The 10,948-nt window shown below is 44.2% G+C and overlaps 1 protein-coding gene across 10 annotated transcripts in view; it reads right to left on the bottom strand.

The window, feature by feature from the left end:
- sox5 (SRY-box transcription factor 5) overlaps positions 1-10,948 on the bottom strand; it is a 142,843-nt gene that overhangs the window by 79,019 nt on the left and 52,876 nt on the right. For 4 of the 10 annotated variants that reach the window (XM_013908828.1, XM_005725083.2, XM_005725088.2 and 1 more), the window contains exon 1: positions 7,935-8,151. The exons of 3 other annotated variants lie outside the window; for them this stretch is intronic. In XM_013908828.1, the coding sequence (XP_013764282.1) occupies positions 7,935-8,011 (77 nt within the window). In that variant the 5' untranslated portion in view covers positions 8,012-8,151. Of the gene's footprint in view, positions 1-6,266; positions 6,422-7,934; positions 8,153-10,948 lie in introns of those variants that run through there. 3 more of the 10 variants (XM_013908829.1, XM_013908834.1, XM_013908832.1) reach the window with 2 other exon arrangements.

Below are 10,948 nucleotides of genomic sequence, written 5' to 3'. Positions count from 1 at the left end.
ACACACACACACACACACACACACACACACACACACACACCTGTGATCAGTTTTGAGAGCTCTTGCCTCGCTAATGTTACACTTTGGCTATGTTACAGAGGCATCTTTGAAAGCATGGGAGGATTTTAATTTGGTTTTTACAACGTTGTTATCCATCATTTAACCACAGTAGCCACAGAAACATATCTAGATATATGGGCAATCCATAGACAAGAACAGTTACACATTAACACAGAAGGCAACACAGGTATCCAAAAGCTCTAAGGTGCAGGGAGAGCGACTTCAATCTCTGGATTTCCTTCTCTCCTCTTCTCATTTGCCCACTCCTCTCCCGCAACTCTGCTACTACTTCCTCAGAGGTGGGTGTCTATGAATGGGGAGGCCATTCGCAGCTCCTCTCCGGCTATAAAGTCCCTCTTTCCCCCGTCTGTTCGCCTTTGAAGTCAAATTACTATACAATTGGGCACAGCGGGTGTGCAGGTTTCGCTGGCTACTTCATTTAAAAGTTTGGCAGGGCTGTCATGCTGGTGGTAGACCTAAAGGAAGCGGTCTAAACAGCGAGGATTTAAAGAGATAATGTGATTAATTTCCAGGCTGTCTTAGGTAATAATTAAGGGAAATTTGCATAATTTTGTTTAAAAAAAAAACGAAACAAAAGAACACCAAGGAACATCTCCTTCTCTGTTAAACACACGAGACACATGTATGTTTCTTTAACATTTCTTTAACAAATGAGATGACGACCCTTTTTTGCCGTATTTACAAATTCAAGCAAAAAGAATTTTAAAAAGTCATCTTTTTGCCCCCCCTTCATCCAAACTCTCATTTCTTTCACAGAAAAAACACATACACACGCAACACCACACAGTGAGAGTGCTAAGCTGAGATTAGAGTGCCACTTCCCTTTGGCTTTTTGATGATTAGTGGCTCCTCAACTAAGTCCCTCATATCACATATGTCCACCGCAGCTAAGTCACTAATCGGACAGCGACGGACGTCCATTAACAGGCCGAATAATCGCCATCAGCGGTGGTTAACTGTCTCCTGGCCATCGCTTACTGTAATCAACACGTCCATTTCACGTTGGCACGTCAGCGACGGCAAGCTTACGCAAGCGTGTTTAAATACAGGCAGCGAGCTTATGAACACGCGATCGATGTTGCTCTCACACGCGAAACATCCCCCAGAAATGCATCCAGACACATTTCAAATGAATTAAGCAAAGTGGGGACAAAGATTTGTTTAAGCTTTGAGGGAGAGCGAGAGAAAGACAAAAGCAGCCATCACAGAAATGTCACAGACTATCGCACACACACACACACACACACACACACACACACACACACACCCGGCTCTTTCACTCTGTGTGTCTGGCTGCTAACATAATCATGGTGCTAACTGCTCTTGTTAACTCCTCTACTCAGAACAAGCTTTCAGGGAGCGTGGGAGCCTCCTCTGGAGAATTCCACAGTAAAGTGTGCGTCTGTGCTTCGGCATATGCACGCGTGAGTGTGCGTGTGCGTGTTCGCACCCTCGCTTTAAATTACAACCCATTATTTCAGCCACCACACAGTCAGTTGGATCTATCGTCTGCAGTAAAAATAAGCGCAGAGGCTAATTCCAAAGGGCTGTCAGGAGCCAACGTGACATTTGTGTTTTCGTTATTCCTCCCCCCACTACCACCACATCCACCACCACCTTAAGAGCGCTAAGAACTGCCTGCCTGTCACTCAGGTGTGGGGTCTATTTGCGTGGAAATGTGAGCTATCTTTGAAATTGTTCTCTGAGGGGATGGAAGGGCATATCAAAATAGTTGAGCGGAATGTGCCTTTTAGATAAGGCGCCCAGAGCGTTTTGCCTCAGAGGAGCAGACCGCAACATTTACGTATGACACCTCAGGCAGGAATTTCAACAAATGTTTTCCCCTTGTGTCACGCTATCGCTCATTTTATTGCCATCTTTTTCTTTTTGTTTATCCTCCTCTTTTTCCTTCTTCACTTCCCAGCTTTCAAAACAATTTCCCCATCTCCTTCTACCTCCGTCTCTCCGTCACACGCTGTTGAACTTATTTGAACACTGCTTGTCCTCCTGCTCTTTCCCTCTCCCCGTCTTTTCTCCCTCTCCCTCCCCCGGTGTTGTCTTACTCACTGTTCCCTCTTTACACAATCAGCTGTTTGTAAGAATGTCGCTCCATCGCTCCCCTCTCTCTCCCTCTCCCTCCTTCTTTCCCTTCTTCTCCGAGCAGACTCTTAAGGATATTGCCTAATATCTATTTATAGACTGTCCTTTCGAACAGTGGGATGAGTGGGGCAGCAACAGAGAGGAAAAGCTGAGATGGAGGCGTAAAGATTAGGAAGGAGGTGGTCAGCGATATTCCCTTTTACTTTGGTGCTGCTTTGCTATATTTAAATATTCTTGACAAGCACAAGATTTCGTTTTAGACTCTGAGAGAACTTCGGACCAATAAGCCCTCAAACATTAGCGACTTGTAGACAAAATACCAATTTTATAGGGAGACATTCTGATGAAGTGTGAAAATAAAGTTTAAAAAATTTGTACGAATTTCACTAGAACTGCTGTAAAACGCTGAACTTTCCGTAATCGTTTTCTCTCTTTAAATAAACAGCGCATAACGGGAAGAAAATGTGAACACAGCTCCTGCCTGTATATGCTCATACACTCACAGAGACACACCCTTACACACACACGTATACACAAAGGCGCAAACACACACTCAGCCTCACAAACACAAAGCATCCTCTGTGAGGTGCCCTAAATCGGCGCCCGGCAGCTCAAACCGTGTTTCCTGTCCAGCTTAACCACAAAAGGCAATAACACACAACCCTAATGTCACCACTGTTAATCACACACACACGCTGGAGAAAAGTCATGCGTGTAGTGTGTGTGTGTAGAGAGAGAGACAGAAAATGAGAGAGCAAAGGGGGTGAGCGCAGAAAGACGTGGGCTAACTCATGTGGCCTCTGAGACTACCTCTCTCTCTCCCTCCCTTATTCTGTCTGTCTCGCTCGCCCATTCATCCACCCAAAGCTTTAGTCACCAGAGGGGCATCGCTCCACATAGTTTCATTTTTCTCCCTCTTTAAAACTTTTATTTATGTCCTTACACGGAGTCACTACGTGATCGTCACTGGCGTTTTAGTGACAGAGAAAAGATAAAGCAAAACGGGAGAAATAAGGAAAGCCATCAACGCAACGGAAGGCCGTGGGAAAATCTCAAGTGCTGCCATTGAAAAAGGAAGACGAGAGGCAGAACTGGGGGAGAAGTGGGGAGTGAGGGGATGCAGACGGCGAGAGGAGAAAAAGTGCATCCGGTGGACGGCGGCCCCGCTCCCCTGGTGTTTTGCGAGGGGGAGACGATGCATAATGTTTATTGAGCGACGGACAGTGTTTTTCCATTGTTGTGCCAGGGCCACTATTTGTGCTGCATTTGTTAAGCAATCCATAAAGGAGTCACAACATTTGTCTCACTGTCAGCGACTTGGCCTGCCCCTGTAAACCCACACACACACACACACACACACACACACACACACACACACAGAGATAAACACACCCAAAATGCAAGCTCATTCTCTCACATAAATGACAACACACAAATACGAGCGCACACAGAGTCCCAGCTGGCCTCTTTCTTTCGTCCCCGCACTTTGAAACTCTCCCACCTCGGCCCAAATGGTCTCCTCCTTTTTCCTCCGACCCCCCACCCCCTCCCTACCCCCATCTCTCTCTCTCTCTCGCCCTCGCTACCTGGAAAAACAGAGGTTTCATTGTAGCGCTCCGGGAGGGAGCTCCAAGCTCCTGAAACTGTCTCCTATTGAAGATTCGAAGGATGGAGAGTGTGTAAATGTGAACGGCAGAGAGCGACAGCAAAAGCAACATAGTGGGATTAGCACAACACAAGCTGCCTGGATTGATGGATGGCTAAAGAAATGGGGGAAAAGAAGGAGAAGAGAAAAAGCGAATATACAGTGCATGCACACTGCTAAGCTTTCTGGCTCTGCTGACAACAGAATCCCACCACCTGACCTTTGACTCCAACCCTATGACCTCATGTCATATGACTACACTCTAGTTAGCCTGGAGGGAACACCTCTGTCAGTCTCTCTTGCTTTTTTCGCACGCACTTTTTTCTTCCCCTAAATCGCTTCTCATCATTCTCACTTTCTTTCATCCCCTCCTCCCCCATCCATAAACACAACAACAAAAACAAATGTGGCCTAATATTTCCCTGTCTCTGCTGGCTGTTGGCGAGGGTCAGCTGAGCACACCAGGGTGGGAGGTCGCGGTGGGAGAGAGAGTTGGAGGGGTGAAGGGTTGGGTAGGAGTGTGCTGAGAAAGGGGAGGAAGTGGGGAGGAGGGGTGGGGAGAGGCTTTGGCATTCTCCTCTGGTATTTTTCTGTCTGTCGTTCTTTCTTTCCCTTTCTTTCTTCTTCTTTTTTTTAACCCCCCCTTCTCGTTCCATGGATGGAGACACGGTTATCAAGCCTCTCTGGGGACAGACAATATGGTCCAGACAATGGCCTCCAGTCCAAGGTGGTGGTGGAAGGGGCGGGACACAGAGAGAGAGAGGGGGAGCGAGACAGAGAGAGGGAGGCCAGGACAGGGCCACAGGGGAAGAGAAGGGCAGAATGGCGCATTAGTTTTCAGAGCACGGACACTCTACTCAATTACTCTACTCTCTCTCCTTCAGACACACATTCTCCTTTTCCTCCAACACACACATACACACACACACACACCACTTTAATCTCACCCCTTTTAAATGAAGTACAGCGACACTTGCACTGCAAGCAGCACTGCTCACTCAAATTGGAAACAAGTTGTTATCGGCCAGCCACAAGAACTTGGTCTTTAAAAACTGTCCGTTCCTCTATAATTACAAAACGAAAGCCAATAAATATTCTAATAAACAGAAATAAATAGCAGCGGAAGACTCGAGTCTGATTTAGTGGAAGTTGCAGATTCACAATAAAACGCCGTTCTTATGTCTACAAAAAAAGAAAAGAAAAATCACAAAAGTTTGAAAAGTGTGCAAATCGATCCTACACTGGGAGAATTATTGCTGCCTGACCGAAACAGCTGATTAATATGAACAATTCATCCCATTTCAGGTGTTTATCTGAGAGGGTAGTTAACAATTAGAGGTGCCTGTGCTCGAGTAGAGGGCATGATTAAATGTGCTCTGCCACTGAAGATAAATTAAAGTGACAAATATTGAAACTGTTGAAACGTGTCGAGGAAACCGAGTCAAGTCCTTCCGGCTGCTAATGCCGCTCTAGCTGCTGAGTCCAACGCAACTACTATCACTCCGTATCTGAGTGTGTCCTGCTTAAACTGTTCAAAGTGTTGACACATCCACTGTTGTCTGTCTCTACCCCCTTCATCTCCACTCACACACACACAAGACGGAGGGGACAAATGGAGGGGTGTGAAAATCCACCACTGCTTTAACACCACATTGACAGGGACCTCTTCCTCTCTTTCCTCTCGTCCTCTTACTTCACCCCATCACCCCCACCCGCCCTTACCCTCTTCATCTCTGGCACTCTCACTTTTCTGTAAACCTGCTTCTTTTTCTTTGTGGGTGAGGAATGTGTCAGTTTGACCACATCATTTCTTTTCCTTCATCTCTCCGTCCACCAGCAGCGGCATCAGCGGCTCCTTCAAGTGTCTGTTTTTCTCTCTTCTTCTTCTTCTTTTTTTAAACCCCCTCTCATGATTTGGTTGCTTTGGCTTTCTCCGTTTCTTCCAATGTGTATATTTCTGTTCTGTTTGTGCAAACAGATGAGGCCGTTCTAGCGAAGGCAGTCTGTTTCCACTATTTTCAGTTTCACATTGGAAATTCTGATACACAGCAGAGCACTCAGAGAAGCAAAAAAAAGAAAGAAGAAAAAGTGATTGAAATCACAAAAAAGCAGAATGCAAAATTAGAACATGAAATAATGTAAATTGCAAAATTATGAGTCTTTGTCAAAGCAACACGAAAAGACAAAAATGAGATGAAAATTCTTGCATTGTTAAGTGAACGACACAAAAATATGACTTCTCACTTGCAAAAAAAAAAAAAATCATACATTTACATAGAACTCTTTCAAACTCTTCCCCAACTGCTATTTTTAATAAAAAGTTAATTTTAGCAAACTGCATGATTTTCAAAGAAGAAAAGAGGAATTAGAGAAGAGGAAGTTTGATGGGAAGATGAAGAAGAAGAAGAAGCGCGGGTGAAGGAGGCGAGCGGGCACTTACAGAGACACAGGAACCGAGAGCATCTCAACCACCGAGGCTGGAGCGCACACACACTCTGGCAGCTCGCGCGCGCTCCGCTCGCCGAGAGACAAGCGCTCGACGCACACACTCGAAACGCACCGCTCAATGGAAGGTTCACCTCGCTCGCCCGCTCATATGAAAATACACACACTCACGCACACAAACACATGTAGCACGGCCACAGTGATGGAGTGCATTACTGGAAAGCAAGACTTTTAAGCGCTCTCCTCCTAAGTCATTGTAATCCCTGCATTTATCTCCATACATTCTGCTTTTCTGTGTAATCCTTTAAATTTTTAATTCCTCATAGCTGTTGTCATCTTTTTTTTTCTCCCCTCTCTCCTCTAACCACTTTGCCGGATTGAACGGTTTATTAAAAACACTTTTTTTTTTTTGCCGCCACATCTAAATGTGTTCTTAATTCAAGGGGGCCCCCGCCCAACACACTCACAACCCACCCGCCAACCTCAGTTTATCTCTGAACAAAAGATTAGTTTCATCAGGGCATTAAAAAAACAAAAATAAACAGAGTGCTACTATAATGCAATACAAGTCAAGCAGGCAAAGGAAGACAGGAGTGTGTATGTGTGTTGGTATTAAATCGTAGGGTATTATAACATAATCTGTCTCTCGCAGCATTAGCATCAAACAACCATTATTCCACAGGCAAAAGCCACTTGTGTTGACAGTGTTGGGAAAGGGCAAGGTTAGAGGGTTGACACCTCTAAATGAAGCAGGCCTGCACAAACAACATTGAAATTAACATTAGCATAAGGCAAGGGGGGAAAAATAGAAAAACAACACCACTGCCATGGAGACTGACAATAGGATTAATAAGGGTTTGCATGAATTTGGATTAAGTGAAAAATAAATCTCAAATAAACAGAACTTTAAAAAAAGGGAAGCGGGGCAGAGTGAAAACACTTCAAATACAGGATGGCATATTTCTATATTTTGGCCGATTATTTTTAAACAATTTAGTGTTTGAAAAAGAAGAAATGTTGAGTTTATTTCTGACTTGCTCAGATCAACTTCTTATATATTAGGCTGGTTTAGGTTTACAGGAGGAGTTGCGAGTAGACGCATGAGTAGAAGTTGAATTGAGTAAGTGGTGCAGACGAAATGATGAGAGGAACGGCGCACACGTTCTGACTTTAACACACACACACACACACACACACCTCTGAGTTTACTTTTTCTCTCTTACAGACACACCAAGGTTTTGAATGAACAGAACTTTAGTCAGTAAACCCAAAGGAGGGGGAAAGAAAGAGTCCTTTCTCTCACTGTTGTTACAAACGCGTACACATATGTTGCTTGATATACGTTTCCTTTGCATATACCAGAAGCATAGCAGTCAATCATCAAGTCTCCCCCCCTTACCGTCTCCCACTGTCACACACACACAAACACAGAGACGCACACACACTCTTCCAGACTCAAACTCAGCGGACTCGCTGAGACAGCTGCTCAACACACACGCGCGCACGGAGTCCGAGTCTTCTCTTCACACACAGCAACTTTCTGCTTTATACCCCTATCCTCCCTGCCTGCATCCCGCTCCGTCCTCACCCTCTGTCATCTGTATGTGAACGTGTGTATGTCTGTGTTTGTGTGCGTGTGTGTGAGAGAGAAAGCGTCACGTACCTGTTACACTCCTGAGGTAGCTCAGGCTCAGTGAGCATGCTGGAGTAAGGGTCCGTCTCTCTCGACAACAACAACATAAAACAGTCCCACAATGCTCAGATGAACAAGGTTAGTCTCCCAAAAACAAGACGGGATAGAAGTGATCCTTCAACCTCACACACACTGCTGATTCTCTCTCTCTCTCTCTCTCTCTGTGTTCCTCTCTCTCTCTACTCACACACTTTCAGCCTCACACCCTCCCTCTCTCTCTTTCGCTCTGCCTCCGTCCCTCCTCTTCTCCCTCCCTCGCTGTAAGCTGTGAGATCTATGCTCTGCTCTTAAAGGGCCAGAAGCACAGTCTCTTTCTCTTTCGCTCAGTGCATGACTGTGTGTGTTGGGGTTTGTGAGAGAGTGTGTGTGTGTATGCGTGTATGCAAAGGGGAGGGGCTGTTTGACCAGAGGGCTCATCTATCTCTCAGCGTAAATGCACAGCAGTGCTGCCCCCTTCCACAAGTCCATCTCTCTCTTGCCCTCTCTCTCTCTCTCTCTCTCACACACACACACACACACACACACACACACACACACACACACACAGTGTTCAAACACTCAGTTACAGATCATGTAGACACACTTCAGAGTGATAGGACCACTACAAGCCCTCATACACTTTATTATGCAATAAGCAGGGAATTAATGACATGACACCTAATAGAACAAACTACATGCCTCGTCTGAACGTGATGCTAGCCGGGTTTTTTTCCAGGTTTAAATTGCACTACTGGGAACTTATATAGTCGTTTGCCACACACAGAAAATCCTGAGCATTAACTGCATTTAACAGGTAATCATTTTCAACTCTTCTGGAAAAACACCGCAAACAAAAATTCACTTAACTTACCTTAATTAATCACTTTTACTGCATTGCTGCAACCTTTTCGTTGGGTTTATTTTACTTTAATATTAAAAGCTACACAAGAGTTCTACAGAAAGAAGTTGGTCCAAGTTTGACAAATGAGTAACTCAGTTTGGGCCATTAAACACTTCTACACACTTCTTACTGAATGTATACATTCTGCTTTCATATTATCCCTACTCCAATGCTGTGGACTCATCCGTGCTTAATTGGTTATCTTGTCTTGTCCCAGCCTCTTTCACTGTCCCTTTGGTTCCACCGTGTTAGGAAAGTGAAGCTGTTTTGTGCTCAACTTTGATTCACATCACGCTTTTGACATGATTGGCCATGCTAACAGAGTAAAGTAAGAGAACAGTGGATGTGAAATAAACCTTGAAACGAGATTAATACGAGGTACCCCAACACTTAAGTGTCTGAATTATTTCAGAGTACTGACTTCCCTACACTACAGGTCAAAAAGCAAAATTAAATGACATTAATACTACTGCTGTGTCCTCTACCAGTCTTACTTTTCACCACACCTGCATTCGTACTTGAGCACTATGCCATCTCTTAAGTTGTTATTCCTTTGATATGCATTTAAAAGCTAATTTTTGTCATCTGGGCCAAGCATGATGCATACAACTCACATCCATCACCCAATCCAACAATTTTGCACAGTCCAAAGCACATTTTCTCACCTCTGCTTCAGACCCAGCATACTTGTGTAATGAGTCAAGTTTCTTTTAAAAGAGATGTATATCTACCAGTAGTCTACTTTAATCACCCATCTCTTTGTTTGTACCATCTTGACCTTTCCATGTATTACTGTGCTAACATTTGTTGCTATTAACATCAACATAATGTTAGAATATTTCTTTGCCTTTAATTGATGTAGGGGATAATGTCAAGGATATGCACTACAGGTATTGACGAATGACTTCTATCGTCCAGCCAATCAGAGTGCGCCTGTCTTCATGGCCATAATATAACAAATAAAACCCTTAAGTGACTTTAATTTCCTTTCATTTTCCTTTTTCTTTGATACAGACATTTCATTCTGCCACAGAGAACAGTCTCGTTACAAGAAGACAGCTGAACACTTCCAAAAGAACATATGCCGACGCTCACATGCATGAATGAACGCATGCACACACGCGCACAGTTTCAAATCACACAATGCACATATGCAACTCGACTGAAACCTTCACCAATCAACTAAAACCATTATGTCCTTAGGTGTGCGTACAACACGAATGCCTGTGTGTATGTGTGCATCAGTGGTGCATGCTGCTTGCAGCCCTTAGTGCTGTCAGTCACTATTAAGGGTGTGTGGTCTGCGTGTCACACACACGGCCAATCCAGCTATTGTTCTGCGGAGCACAGAGAAAAGCAGAGCTGACAGACTGCCACTTCTGTGATACTTTAACACACACAGACACACACATACACACTCAGACACTGAGAGAGGCACACACAGAGGAAGGAGGGAAAGCAAGCCCTGTCACTGTACCTACTGTAGACAAGCAGACACCTACTGTATGTGTACACACACACACACACACACACACACTGCTGTTAATATAGTGAGAGTACATTAAGATGTAGTGATGAAATCAAAAGCTCATTTTTGACTTGAAACAGCTGGAAACAGCCTTTCACAACATCCATTTGGTAGCTCTTTTAAAAGCAATATTCCTAAGCAGTTTGACTTCAACCAGTTGGTGTGGAAGTAGATCTAATGTTGAGTTTTCTTTTTTTATTCTCTGTACTTTTAGTATTTTCTGTCCATGAACATATATAGAAAAGTCAAGCCTGAGACTGCATTACTACATAAAAAAAAGAGAAGTAGTTCAAGGTCAGTGAAGTCCTCTTACCTTATGCAGGATCAAAAATTAACTTTCAGTCCCTAGAACTGTTACAAATGTAAAAACTGGACATATGCAACTATATATTTTTTTCTATCTTATTGCTGAAATGTTTCCAGCAAGAGTTCTAAAGAACAGGTAACAAGGTAACATGTTAATGGGAAAGAGTGTCATTACCAGTTGGGACAGAGAGGTTTGGCGCCATTTGCCATCTGCGAGTCTGTCTGCCTGTGTGTGTGTGTGTGTGTGTGTGTGTGTGTGTGTGTGTGTGT

Source organism: Pundamilia nyererei, unplaced genomic scaffold (assembly GCF_000239375.1).
Source record: "Pundamilia nyererei isolate P.nyererei 1_Seehausen unplaced genomic scaffold, PunNye1.0 scaffold00014, whole genome shotgun sequence".
NCBI classification, from domain to species: domain Eukaryota; kingdom Metazoa; phylum Chordata; class Actinopteri; order Cichliformes; family Cichlidae; genus Pundamilia; species Pundamilia nyererei.
This window is presented reverse-complemented; position numbering and strand designations above follow the sequence as displayed.